This window comes from Nerophis ophidion, linkage group LG14 (assembly GCF_033978795.1).
Source record: "Nerophis ophidion isolate RoL-2023_Sa linkage group LG14, RoL_Noph_v1.0, whole genome shotgun sequence".
NCBI lineage: Eukaryota > Metazoa > Chordata > Actinopteri > Syngnathiformes > Syngnathidae > Nerophis > Nerophis ophidion.
In genome coordinates, this window is record NC_084624.1 from 15,656,408 (window position 1) to 15,671,125 (window position 14,718).

Here is a 14,718-nt window from a genome sequence, read left to right on the forward strand (position 1 = left end):
CCTTGGATCTCCACCTGGGGCAGGAATTCAAAATTAGTCCCTGTCCTTGTTGGGGCCCTGTTTTCAGGCTTTTGGGGACCTATTTTCAGACATTTTTGCGTATTTTGGTGACGCCGAAGAATCCAGCAGGTGTTCCCGGGGAATTGGAGGCCTTTCGTGGGCCCTATTTTTAGGCTTTTGGGGCCCTATTTTCAGACATTTTTGCGTATTGCGGTAACGCCGAAGAGTCCAGCAGGTGTTCCCGGGGAATTGGAGGCCTTTTGTGGGCCCTATTTTTAGACATGTTTTCGTATTTCGGTGACGCCGAGGAAGCCCAACCTGCCGTGGATCTCCACCTGGGTCAGGAATTCAAAATGAGTCCCTCTCCTAGCTGGAAGTCAGCAAAAAAAAGCTGGAGGTGCCTGTCCCCTTAAGAAGCCCAACCTGCCGTGGATCTCCACCTGGGTCAGGAATTCAAAATTAGTCCCTCTCCTTGTTTGGGGCCCTATTTTCAGACATTTTTGCGTATTTCGGTGACGCAGAGGATTCCAGCAGGTGTTCCCCGGGAATTGGACGCCTTTCGGGAGCCCTATTTTCAGGATTTCGGTGACGCCGAGGAAGTCCGACCTGCCGTGGATCTGACTGGTTACTAAAAAAAAAAAAAAAAGTCTGCTCGCCATGTCTATAACACAATTCCTCCCTCTTGTCACGTTACTCAATGCACACCCAGATTTTTTTTAGAAACCGTTCTATCCCTACACTTCACCACTAAGGGCATGACTTATTAAAAGGTTTGCGTGTATTAAAACATGTTCAAAGCTAATTTACTTGGATCTCTTAAATGAGCAAAACAGCAAGCACAATCTTTCATGTACAGTACAGGCCAAAAAGTTTGGACACACCTAATTCAATGCGTTTTCTTTATTTTCATGACTATTTACATCAAAACTATGAACACGTGGAGTTATGTGCTTAACAAAAAAAGGTGAAATAACTGAAAACATGTTTTTTATTCTACCCTTTGCTCTGATTACTGCTTTGCACACTCTTAGCATTCTCTCGATGAGCTTCAAGAAGTAGTCACCTGAAATGGTTTTTACTTCACATGTGTGTTTGAAACTCATCGAGAGAATGCAAAGATTGTCCAAAGCACTAATCAGAGCATAGGATGGCTATTTCGAAGGAACTAGAATATAAAAGATGGCTTCAGTTATTTCACCATTTTTTTTATTCTTCTTTTGTTTAATGGCGGTTTGCAAGCAACCTTCTGGTGTGCATTACCGCCACCTACTGAAATGGAGTGTGAACCGAGGTGGATCCCTACTCTATTTTCTTTTATTTAGCCCGGTGTTTTTTTTAAATATGTGTATAATGCTTTATAACCTATGTGTTCTGAGTGCAAACCTAAAATATCTTCCAATGGTAACCTAATCTTCTTTCGCCAAAATACTTTCCAGTATTTCCCTTTCTCTACTGTATTTCTTACATTGTATTAAAACATGTCCTACACTTTCTATCTGATGGCAATAGTCACACGGTCCTGTATTATGTTTCCCTATCAATTTCAATGAAATATTTAGATATAACTTTTTTTGCTAAGTACATAACTCCACATGTGTTCACTCATAGTTTTGATGCCTTCAGTGACAATATACAATGTAAATAGTCATAAAAATAAAGAAAACGCATTGAATTAGGGGTGTCCAAACTTTTGGCCTATACTGTACATCAGTGGTTCGCAACCTTTTTTCAATGATGTCCCCCCTGTGAACATTTTTTTTAATTCAAGTACCCCCTAATCAGAGCAAAGCATTTTTGGCTGAAAAAAAAAGAGATAAAGAAGTAAAATACAGCACTATGTCATAATTTTACGATTTGTTAAATTGATAACAGTGCAAAATATTGCTCATTTGTAGTGGTCTTTCTTGAACTATTTGGAAAAAAAGATATGGAAATAACTAAAAACTTGTTGAAAAATAAACCAGCAATTCAATTATAAATAAAGATTTCTACACATAGAAGAAATCATCAACTTAAAGTGCCCTCTTTGGGGATTGTAATGGACATCCATCTGGATACATGAACTTAATTCTAAACATTTCTTCACAAAAAAAGAAATCTTTAACATCAATATTTATGGAACATGTCCACAAAAAATCTAGGTGTCAACACTGAATATTGCATTGTTGCATTTCTTTTCACAGTTTATGAACTTACATTCATATTTTGTTGAAGTATTATTCAATAAATATACAAACCCTGTTTCCATATGATTTGGGAAATTGTGTTAGATGTAAATATAAACAGAATACAATGATTTGCAAATCCTTTTCAACGCATATTCAATTGAATATACTACAAAGACAAGATATTTGAAGTTCAAACTCATAAACTTTTTTTTTTTTGCAAATAATAATTAACTTAGAATTTCATGGCTGCAACACGTGCCAAAGTAGTTGGGAAAGGGCATGTTCACCACTGTGTTACATCACCTTTTCTTTTAACAACACTCAATGAACGTTTGGGAACTGAGGCAAGAAATCTGCGTTCAAAGGACTCCGGCTTATTAGTGATTCCCAAAGCCCAAAAAAAGTCTGCGGGCTATAGAGCGTTTTCAATTCGGGCTCCAGTACTATGGAAACAGTTCGAGATGCCACTTCAGTAGAAGCATTTAAGTCTCACCTTAAAACTCATTTGTATACTCTAGCCTTTAAATAGACTCCCTTTTTAGACCAGTTGATCTGCCGTTTCTTTTCTTTTTCTCCTATGTCCCACTCTCCCTTGTGGAGGGGGTCCGGTCCAATCTGTTGGCCATGTACTGCTTGCCTGTGTATCGGCTGGGGACATCTCTGCGCTGCTGATCCGCCTCCGCTTGGGATGTTTTCCTGCTGGGTCCGCTGTGAACGGGACTCTCGCTGTTGTGTTGGATCCGCTTTGGACTGGACTCTCGCGGCTGTGTTTGATCCATTATGGATTGAACTTTCACAATATCATGTTAGACCCGCTCGACATCCATTGCTTACGTCCTCTCCAAGGTTCTCATAGTCATCATTGTCACCGACGTCCCACTGGGTGTGAGTTTTCCTTGCCCTTATGTGGGCCTACCGGGGATGTCGTAGTGGTTTGTGCAGCCCTTTGAGACACTAGTGATTTAGGGCCATATAAGTAAACATTGATTGATTAATTGATTGAAACTAATTGTTGAAGCTTTGAAAGTGGAATTCTTTCTCATTCTTGTTTTATGTAGAGCTTCAGTCGTTCAACAGTCCGGGGTCTCCGCTGTTGTATTTTACGCTTCATAATGCGCCACACATTTTCCATGGGAGATAGGTCTGGACTGCAGGCGGGCCAGGAAAGTACCCGCACTCTTTTACTACGAAGCCACGCTGTTGTAACACGTGGCTTGACATTGTCATGCTGAAATAAACAGGGGTGTCCATGATAACGTTGCTTGGATGACAACATATGTTGCTCCAAAACCTGTATGGACCTTTCAGCATTAATGTTGCCTTCACAGATGTGTAAGTTACCCATACCTTGGGCACTAATGCACCCCCATACCATCACAGATGCTGGCTTTTGAACTTTGCACCTATAACAATCCGGATGGTTATTTTCCTCTCTGTTCTGGAGGACACCACGTCCTGTTTCCAAATATAATTTGAAATGTGGACTCGTCAGACCACAGAACACCTTTCCACTTTGCATCAGTCCATCTTAGGTGAGCTCGGGCCCAGCCAAGCCGGCGGCGTTTCAGGATATTGTTGATAAATGGGTTTGGCTTTGCATAGTAGAGTTTTAACTTGCACTTACAGATGTAGCGACGAACTGTAGTTACTGACAGTGGTTTTATGAAGTGTTCCTGAGCCCATGCTGTGATATCCTCTACACACTGATGTCAGTTTTTGATTCAGTACCACTTGAGGGATCAAAAGTCCGTAATATCATCGCTTACGTGCAGTCATTTCTCCAGATTCTTTGAACTTTTTGATGATTTTACAGACCGTAGATGGTAAAATCCCTCAATTCCTTGCAATAGCTCATTGAGAAATGTTCTAAAACTGTTCGACAATTTGCTTACAAAAGTAGTGACCCTTGCCCCATCCTTGTTTGTGAATTACTTAGCATTTCGTGGAAGTTGCTTTTATACCCAATCATGGCACCCAACTGTTCCCAATTAGCCTGCACACCTGTGGGATGTTCCATATAAGTGTTTGATGAGCATTCCTCAACTTTATCAGTATTTATTGCCACCTTTCCAAACTTCTTTGTCACGTGTTGCTGGCATCAAATTCTAAAGGTAATGATTATTTGCAAAAAAAAAAACATGTTTATCAGTTTGAACATCAAACTAGGGCTGGGCGATATATCGATATATACGATATAGCGCAGGTTTGTCTCTGTGCGATATAGAAAATGACTATATCGTAATATTCGATTATATGTTCTCACACCGTTGCTTTTAGCTGTGTGCATTACATTACTGGCGTTTGTCACTCCTTCCCGTCTGTCCTTCTCACAGAGACGTAAAATAGGCCTGCCTTCTTACATACGTCACATACTCTCGCGCGTCTAGCGTTACACGCTCTCGCCGAGAGCTAACGTTAGCTGAGGCAGGTCGAGTTACTTTTAGCTGCGTGCATTACACAACAGGTGTTTTATCACTCCTCGTCTCTCATTCTGACAGATACGGAAAACAAGCCCGCCTGGCTACATACGTCACATACTCTCACGAGTCTAGCGTCATAGCTGAGCCAGGTCGAGCGGAGCGGAGCTTGTGACATTACGAGAGAGATGGTGCGAAACTTATCACAAATGGAGGAAAAACAAATGCCCAACATACAGAGCAGGGGATCCATCATCTGGTGGCGGTTTGGCTTCAAGTGGGAAGATATTCAGCAGACAACAGCAATATGCTGTTCAATGTATATACTATGATGATTAACCTGTGTGATGACTGTATTATGCTGATAGTATATATTACTACCATGAATTGATTAACGTGGACCCCGACTTAAATAAGTTGTAAAACTTATTCGGGTGTTACCATTTAGTGGTCATTTGTACGGAATATGTACTGTACTGTGCAATCTACTAATAAAAGTATCAATCAATCAATGCAAAGTATGCAGCAGTAGTTTTATTACAAAAAGGTAGCAACACTATTAATTAGTTCAATAAATACAGTTTTGGTGAATTGACTTAGTTGTGATTTCCCTCTCTGCATGAAAGTTTAAAAGTAGCATATATTAATGCAGTATGAAGAAGAATGTTTTAATGTAGACACATAGAATCATCATACTGCTGTGATTATATGCATCAAGTGTTCATTCAAGGCCAAGGCAAAATATCGTAATATATATCGTATATCGCAATATGGCATAAAAATATTGCGATATTAATAAAAGCCAATATCGCCCAGCCCTACTTTGTATCATATTCAACTGAATATGGGTTGAACATTATTTGCAAATCATTGTATTCGGTTTATATTTACATCTAACACAATTTCCCAACTCATGTGGAAACGGGGTTTGTAGATGAGCTCGGGACCAACAAAGCCGGCGGCGTTCCTGGGTGTTGTTGATAAATGGCTTTCGCTTAGCATAGTAGAGTTTTAACTTGCACTTACAGATTTAGGGACCAACTGTAGTTACTGACAGTGGTTTTATTAGGTGTTCCTGAGCCCATGTGGTGATATTCTTTACACACTGATGTCTGTTTTTGATGCAGTATCGCCTGAGGGTTCAAAGGTCTGTAATATAATCGCTTACGTGCAGTGATTCCTCCAGATTCTCTGAACCTTTTGATGATTTTACGGATCGTAGATGGTAAAATCCCTAAATACCTTGCAATAGCTCGTTGAGAAATGTTGTTCTAAAACTGTTCGACAATTTGCTTACAAATTGGTGACCCTTGCCCTATCCTTGTTTGTGAATTACTCAGCATTTCATGGAAGCTGCTTTTATACCCAATCATGGCACCCACCTGTTCCCAATTAGCCTGCACACCTGTGGGATGTTCCAAATAAGTGTTGGATGAGCATTCCTCAATTTTATCAGTATTTATTGCCACCTTTCCCAACTTCTTTGTCACATGTTGCTGGCATCAAATTCTAAAGTTAATTATTATTTGCAAAAAAACAAATGTTTATCAGTTTGAACATCAAATGTGTTGTCTTTGTAGCATATTCAACTGAATATGGGTTGAAAAGGATTTGCAAATCATTGTATTCCGTTTATATTTACATCTAACACAATTTCCCAACTCATATGGAAACGGGGTTTGTACGTCGCACCGGCCGAAAATGCATAATAAAGAAGGAAAAAAACATATATATGTATATATATATATATATATATATATATATATATATATATATATATATATATATATATATGTCGCACTGGAGTATAAGTCGCATTTTTGGGGGAAATTTATTTGATAAAATCCAACACCAAGAATAGACATTTGAAAGGCAATTTAAAATAAATAAAGAATAGTGAACAACAGGCTGAATAAGTGTACGTTATATGAGGCATAAATAACCAACTGAGAAGGTGCCTGGTATGTTAACGTAACATATTATGGTAAGAGTCATTGAAATAACTATAACATATAGAACATGCTATACATTTACCAAACAATCTATCACTCCTTATCGATAAATCTGATGAAATCTTCTTCCTCGATGTCGCTTCTAAACAACTCTGCCAACTCTTCTTGTCGTTTTCTGCTGCTTATTTCACTACGTCCATCTTGTAATCTGCAGTACATGATTTCCTTTTTGGTGCCATTTTTGTTCAGCCCTTCTCAGTTTTTATAAGTTACCGCCAACGATGAAATAATCAATTTTAATAGCTACGGCAGTAGCATATAGCCGTTAGCATCCCATGGCCCACAATGCACTTCTGCCATGACCCTCCCCTGCCGAAATCTTATTGGTTGACGTGTGTGTGACGATTGCTGATATTTTCTTCGTCTCTTCCGCGAATGAAATAAATAATATTATTTGATATTTTAAGGTAATGTGTTAATAATTTCACACGTAAGTTGCTCCGGAGTATATGTCGCACCCCCAGCCAAACTATGAAAAAAACTGAGACTTAGAGTCCGAAAAATACGGTACTCATTTTAGTAGATTAGAGGTGTAAGAACAGTGGTGCAAAAATGGAAAAAAATCCAGGTGAATAGTTTCAGAAAAGTCGTTGTGCGTTTTTTTTTGTGTCCCTCACTCACAGTCTCCGAAAGCTTTTTCATTCATTGTGTTCATGCCAGTTGATGTTTAAGAAAGTCTTGCTGTCCATGCGGTCGATGTAGAGTACGCCATCCAAGTGGTCCATTTCATGCTGTAGGATTCGAGCAGGCCATCCCGTGGCCTGCCAAGTCACAGCTTCTCCGTTCTCGTTCAGACCTTGAAATGTGCAACGTGTGGTCAGTCGGGTGTTGGTGGAGAGATCTAAATGGATCTCAAAACACTTACCTGATACTTCCACAGACAGATAGCGGGGAACTGCGGCAGAAAAGCCCGAGATGCTCTCGCAGGCCTCTTGGAAGATAACTTTGTTTCTGTCCAGCACCCTCAGCTCGGGGTTGATAAATATTCTCAGTGGCTGAACAGAAATATCCCGAACTTTTCTTGAGGCGGGCAAACCTTCGAGCAGCAACTTTTGAGGATACTCCAAAGCCAGGATTCGAAGCGGTATCCCGATCTGAGGGGCACTCAGTCCAACACACTCAAATTTACGTAGGACCTTGACTAGAGTGTTGATGACTTCCTGAACATCAGGACCTCTGATCTCAGCAGGGTCAACAGCCGCGGCTCTTGAACGCAGCACCGGATCACCTACCTGACACACGTGGTGGTACGGAGGACTGGGAGGGGCTATCAGCTTGCGTTTCATGTACTGAAAGTAGGAGCGCACCTTGACGTCGCTGCTGTAGGCGCAGGTTTCAGCAGGTACGCGTGACGCAGTGGGAGGGAATGTACGGAGTCTCCATGCGAGGCGGGACAGTTGAAGCAGGGGCAAACGGGATCTGGACATTGTAGAGCTGCAGCCAGAAGGTAAGGGAAAGAACCAATTCTGCAGGAAGGACAAATAAAGCTGGGTTAAAAAATGCTTTAGTGATTTAGTGTAGGTGGGTTTAATTACATGAGGCTTATTTTCATTGAAGCCCACGTCGCAGTTATGGCTGCCCTCAAAAGGCTGCTTGTAAACAGCAGATAATATATGAATACAAGTGTATGAAATAAATCTCGATTTACTGCCAAATTACCGTATTTTTCGGATTATAAATCGCAGTTTTTGTTCATAGTTTGGCCGGGGGTGCGACTTGTACTCTGGAGCAGACCTGGCCACATGCGGCCTGTTAAGCCTTTTAATCTGGCCCGCCGGATATTCCCAAATATTTTTTTTTAGATCTTTAAGATGGAAAGTGTAGCTGCCATTATGATGTGCAATGATGTTTTCAAATTACCATAAGTCTTGAACTATTAAGGCTGGGCGATACATCCATATACACGAGATATCGCGGGTTTGTCTCTGTGCGATATAGAAAATGACTACTGTATTTTTCGGACTATAAGTCGCAGTTTTTCTTCATAGTTTGGCCAGGGGTGCGACTTATACTCAGGAAAAATATTATTTAGCTTATACACATAAGGGACTAGACGTATAAGATTTCATGGGATTTAACGATTAGGAGTGACAGATTGTTTGGCAAACGTATAGCATGTTCTATATGTTATAGTTATTTGAATGACTCTTACCATAATATGTTACGTTAACATACCAGGCACCTTCTCAGCTGGTTATTTATGCGTCATATAACGTACACTTATTTAGCCTGTTGTTCACTATTCTTTATGTATTTAGAATTGCCTTTCAAATGTCTATTTTTGGTGTTGGGTTTTATCAAATAAATTTCCCCAAAAATGCGACTTATACTCCAGTGCGACTTATATATGTTTTTTTCCTTCTTTATTATGCATTTTCGGCAGGTGCGACTTATACTCCAGAGCGACTTATACTCTGGAAAATACAGTATATCTAGAGAAGTAACGGTACACAAAAATTTCAGTTCGGTACGTACCTTGGTTTGGTTCATTTTCGGTACAGTAAGAAAACAACAAAATATAAATTTTTAGTTTTTTCATTCACCAAATTTGTAAACAATGGCTTTATCCTTTTAACATTGGGAACACTATAATAATTCTGCCCACGTTAATCCACATTAAACTGCCTCAAGTTGTTGCTTTGATTAAATAAAATGACAAAACCTTTCTTCTACATATAAAAAGTGCAACATTAAACAGTTTCAACTTACAGCATTTGGGAAGCCTGTAGTTGACTTTTATTATGTAAATGTTATATTTTTTTCAACATGTGATAGCAGGGACCCTGCCATTCAAAACTAGGCTGCTACATTACTAATGATTAATATAACTATAGCTGAAAAAATAGTACAATAGCAATAGGAGAGTCTATTCATCCCTGGACACCATGGAGTTCATGTTAGTTCATGTGAAATAACAGACAGGGCTTTGCTACCCCTAACACACACACACACACACACACACACACACACACCCACACACACACACACACACACACACACACCCACACGCACACAACAAAATGAGCTAACATTACGCTAAAAGCTAATTAGCCTTCACCTCAAGCCAGAACTGCGAGCGAGCTGAGCTGCAGTTTAGAAGGTCAACGGGCTTATAGTGATGATAGTCACAAAGTTGTGACTGGGAAGTGTTTTTTATAATTTGGGGAGAGTACGATGTCCGCTGCTAAGTATCTGCTCGACGCTGAACCATTGACAACATGCGTTCTGAATACGCACTGCTGATTGGCTGTTACATTGCTCTGAATACGCACTGTTGATTGGCTCTGTATGTAACCAATCAGATGCTTGTGTGGGCGGGACAATGCTGGGTGCTCAGACAGAGGCAGAAAGCAGAGCAGCTTGTTAAGACTTTAGTTTACAAACTCGTTCGACACACCTCCGAACCGGACCGAAACCCCCATACCGAAACGGTTCAATACAAATACACGTACCGTTACATCCCTAGGTATATCGTGACATTCGAGTAGTATACGTTCTCACGCAGTTGCTTTTAGTTGCGGGCATTACACTATAGGTTCGTCTCGCATCTTTCCTGTCTCTCCTTCTCACAGACAAGCGCACCTTCTTACATACGTCACATGCTGTCACGTCATACGTCACATAAGTATACGCCCTCGCGGAGCAGAGAGGTAGCAGCATGGGTAACGTTAGCTGTGATGCTAGCGGGGCCGTGCGAGTGTTGATACGCGAGAGAGAAAGTGCAAATGAAGGAAGAATTAATTCCCAAGAAAAACAGCAGGGGGTCCATCGTCTGGCGGTGGTTTGGCTTCAAGTGGGAATATGTCGAACAGACAACCGTAATTTGTCAAGTGTGGGACAATAGCGTTGCTACAAAAAGTAGCATTACTGCTAATATGTAGCATCATTTGAAAAGTCACCTGCTAGAGAATGAAGAGTGCTTAGTCCGGTGCCACATGCCCACACCATCCAAATGCTAATGCAAACATTTCCAGATCAACATCGTATGAAAAAAATAGACAACAACAGAATTCAATAACGTCCGTAGTAACCTACCACATAGCGAAGGACGAACACTATTTGATTTGCTATTATGCAGCTCATTTTTTTGACACTTAAAATGTCTGAGAATCTTGGACTTTCTGTTTTGGAAATGACATGAATGTTTGTGCCACTGCTTGATAACTGTTTAATAAATACAGTTTTGGTCAATTGACTTAGCCTATTTCCTTGAATTGTTGCAGGGCATATAGTATGCGCCTGCCTTGAATTACTGCCGGGTCAAACTCGCTTCCCAAAATAATTAGCGCATGCTTAGTATTACCGCCTGGTCAAACTTGTGACGTCACGAGTGACACTTCCCCTGTCATCATTTTCAAAATGGGGGAGGCTGATTTCAATACCGGTAATTTGAAATCGCATAAAGGGAACAAGATTAAGAGCTATTCAGTAGGATTTAAGGTCCAAGCTTACATCACACTCAATTTTTTACTGCATACCTTTGGTAAGTGCCAGAGTGAGAAGAGGTTTTAAAATAATTAGCGCATGCTTACTTTTACCGCATGCCTTTGGTAAGCGCAGGAGTGAGAAGAGGTTTTAAATTAATTAGCGCCTCGGCGGCAATTCAAGGAAATACGGTAGTTGTGATTTCCTTCTCTGCATGAAAGTTTAAAATGAGCATATATTAATGCAGTATGACCAAGAATGTTTTAAAGTAGACACATAGACTCATCATACTGCTGTGTTAATTCAAGGCCAAGGCAAAATAGAGATATATATTGTGTATCGCGATATGGCCTAAAAATATGGAGATATTAAAAAAAGGCCATATCGCCCAGCCCTATGTACTGTATTACATATTTCAATGGTTGAAATCTGCGCTTTTACGTGAATATTTTAGGGACAAGTGTTGTCCTGATACCAATATTATTTTGATATTTTTCGGTACTTTTTGATACTTTTCTAAATAAATGGGTACAGAAAAAATTGCATTATTGGCTTTAGTTTAAGAAAAAAATCTTAGGGTGTGGCGGACCCATACTTTTCAAAAGTGGTATGGTACCGAATATGATTCATTAGTATTGCGGTAGATTACTAATACCCGTATACTGTACAACCCTACTCGTTACTATGGTAATCTACGTCCCAGGTTCCGCGAAGCGCTTATCGAAGCTTGCTTCATTTAGGGGGAGGAGATAGAAATGACGACAAGTGAAGCCAAGTTGTATCACATGACTGTTTTGGGACGCCAGGGAGATTCGACAACTCATAAAGCGCCCAATGCTGCATTGAAAATGTGAGGTTTTTAGACTTGCAGCCAGTTCTGAATCTGGATAGAAATTAAAAATTGTTTTTAAAATGCCACTAGATCCAAACGACAACAAACTTAATCCAATCGATAAACTTAAATTCCATCCTTTCAGCATTAATGGCGCCTTCATGTGTAAGTTACCCATGCCATGGGCACTAATACACCCCCATACCGTCACAGATGCTGGCTTTTCAACTTTGCGCCTATAACAGTCTGCATGGTTCTTTTCCTCCCTGGACACGACATTCACAGTTTCCAAAAATAATTTGAAATGTGGACTCGTCAGACCACAGAACACTGGTCCGCTTGGCATCCGTCCATCTTAGAGAAGCTCGGGCCCAGCGAAAGTGGCGGTGTTTCTGGGTGTTGTTGATTAATGGCTTTCGCTTTGCATAACAGAGTTTTAACTTGCACTCACAAATGTAGTGACAAATTGTAGTTACTAGCGAAGGTTTTCGGAAGTGTTCCTGAGCCCATGTGGTGATATCCTTCACACACTGATGTCGCTTTTTGATGCAGTACTGCCTGAGGAATCGGGCATTCAATGTTGGTTTCTACAGTTTCTCTGAAACTTTTGATGATATTACGGACCGTTGATGGTAAAATCCCTAAATTCCTTGCAATAGCTCATTGAGAAATTTTGTTCTTAAAGGCCTACTGAAACCCACTACTACCCACCACGCAGTCTGATAGTTTATATATCAATGATGAAATATTAACATTGCAACACATGCCAATACGGACTTTTTAGTTTACTAAATTGCAATTTTAAATTTCCCGGGAGTTTCTTCTTGAAAACGTCGCGGAATGATGACGTGTACGCGTGACGTCACGGACTGTTAGGAAATATGAGCGCTGCACACACACACAGCTAAAAGTCGTCTGCTTTAACCACATAATTACACAGTCTTTTGGAAATCTGTGTTGCTGAATCTTTTGCAATTTGTTCAATTAATATTGGAAAAGTCAAAGTAGAAAGATGGGGTTGGGAAGCTTTAGCCTTTAGCTACACAAACTCACTGTGATTCCTTGTTTAAAATTCCCGGAGGTGAAACTTTACTATGGATCAGAGCGGTCAGGCGAACATGGATCCCGACCGGATGTCAACCAGCAGGTTTCGGTGAGAAAATTGTGGTAAAAATTCGCTTCTTACCGGAGATCTGCTCAGCTTGCGCCGTCCATAAAGCTGCCGTCGACTTCCAAAAGACACTGGAGTCAAGACACCCGTGGACACACCCCTCCGACTATTAGGTATTATTTAATCTCACTAAAACACTAGCAACACAACAGAAAGATAAGGAATTTCCCAGAATCATCCTAGTAAATGTGTCTAAAAACATCTGAATCCGTCCAAATGCAATCGCGTTTTTTTTTTTCTTCTAGTCCTTCGCTATCAATATCCTCAGCCACTAATCTTTCATCCTCGCTCAAATTAATGGTGAAATTGTCGTTTTCTCTGTCCGAATATCTCTTTTTGTTGGAGGCTCCCATTGTAAACAATGTGAGGACGTGAGGAGCCCTCACCCTGGTGACGTCATCGTCTGCCACTTCCGGTAAAGGCGAGGCTTTTTTTTCAGAACCAAAAGTTGCGAACTTTATCGTCGATGTTCTCTACTAAATCCTTTCAGCAAAAATATGGCAATATCGGGAAATGATCAAGTATGACACAAAGAATGGACCTGCTAACCCCGTTTGAATAAGAAAATCTCATTTCAGTAGGCTTTTAAACCGTTCCGACAATTTTCTCACACATTTGTTCACAAAGTAGTGACCCTCGCCCCATCCTTGTTTCTGAATGACTGATCATTTCATCGAAGCTGCTTTTATACCCTATCATGGCACCCACCTGTTCCCAATGAGCCTGTTCACCTGAAGTGTTTGATGAGCATTCCTCAACTATATGTCTTTTTTGCCATTTGTGCCAGCTTTTATTAAAACATGTTGCAGGCATCAAATACAAAATGAGCTAATAGCAAAAAATAACAAAAGCTTACCAGTTCGAACATTAAATATATTTTATTTGCAGTCTATTCAATTGAATATAGATTGAAAAGGATTTACAAATCATTGTATTCTGTTTTTATTTACGATTTTCACAATGTGCCAACTTCACTGGTTTTGGGGTTTGTAGTTCAATGTCGTCCATTACTTCACAGTTTTGGCTGCTGCTTGTAGGACAAGCAGGTACTCGTTTTTTTTTTAGTTCCCACTCACTGTTAGAAATATCAAGAATAACTGTCTCCAATTTGATTTCATAATATCAAATAAAGAATGATTTATTTCCTCAATTGTCTTATGGCGTTTGAACCTTTCTTCACAGCAGTGAACTCATAATACCCGGATTTAAGCTTAAATTTCCATTTAAGAACGCATTAAAAACCAGGGTCGTGACACAATGTTCGGACAACACGAACCTTATCAGTTGTTTCTTTGTTGTTGTCGCTTGATTAAGTTCTCTAGTACCAGGAATACTTTTTTATTTTATTTCTTACTCGTGTTGTTTTACTACAATGTATGACCTGAAACCCTTCAGAATTCAATATATATATAGTTCCGGGTCAGCATTGAAGGAGCTTCGACTTCACAATAAAAGTTCATTCTGCTGTCAACTGTTTAGGAATGTGCCACGAAAAGCTCTTATTTTGACGACAACTAGGCCAAAAGGAAGTAGAAAACTGTACAAAGCGATACTCTTGAAAAGTGTATGTGCTGATAATTTTACTTTTGCAACCTCATTATTATATTTATAAATGTAAGTTTCTCGATACCCGACGAGTTGTTTGTGCCTTTAAAAAAAAATTAGAACTTTACTTTAAAACGCTTTCTACCTC

General features: G+C 40.0%; 1 protein-coding gene across 3 annotated transcripts in view; it reads right to left on the minus strand.

The window, feature by feature from the left end:
* LOC133568192 (peptide deformylase, mitochondrial-like) overlaps nucleotides 1–14,445 on the minus strand; it is a 33,049-nt gene extending 18,604 nt beyond the window's left edge. Inside the window, exons 1-4 of one of the 3 annotated variants that reach the window (XM_061919952.1) lie at nucleotides 14,302–14,439; nucleotides 13,041–13,096; nucleotides 7,463–8,063; nucleotides 7,092–7,393 (exon numbers count right to left, since the gene is read on the minus strand). In XM_061919952.1, the coding sequence (XP_061775936.1) occupies nucleotides 7,236–7,393; nucleotides 7,463–8,024 (720 nt within the window). In that variant the 5' untranslated portion in view covers nucleotides 8,025–8,063; nucleotides 13,041–13,096; nucleotides 14,302–14,439 and the 3' untranslated portion in view covers nucleotides 7,092–7,235. Of the gene's footprint in view, nucleotides 1–7,091; nucleotides 7,394–7,462; nucleotides 8,064–13,040; nucleotides 13,097–14,301 lie in introns of those variants that run through there. The other 2 variants (XM_061919951.1, XM_061919950.1) reach the window with 2 other exon arrangements.
* Nucleotides 14,446–14,718: the final 273 nt, after the last annotated feature.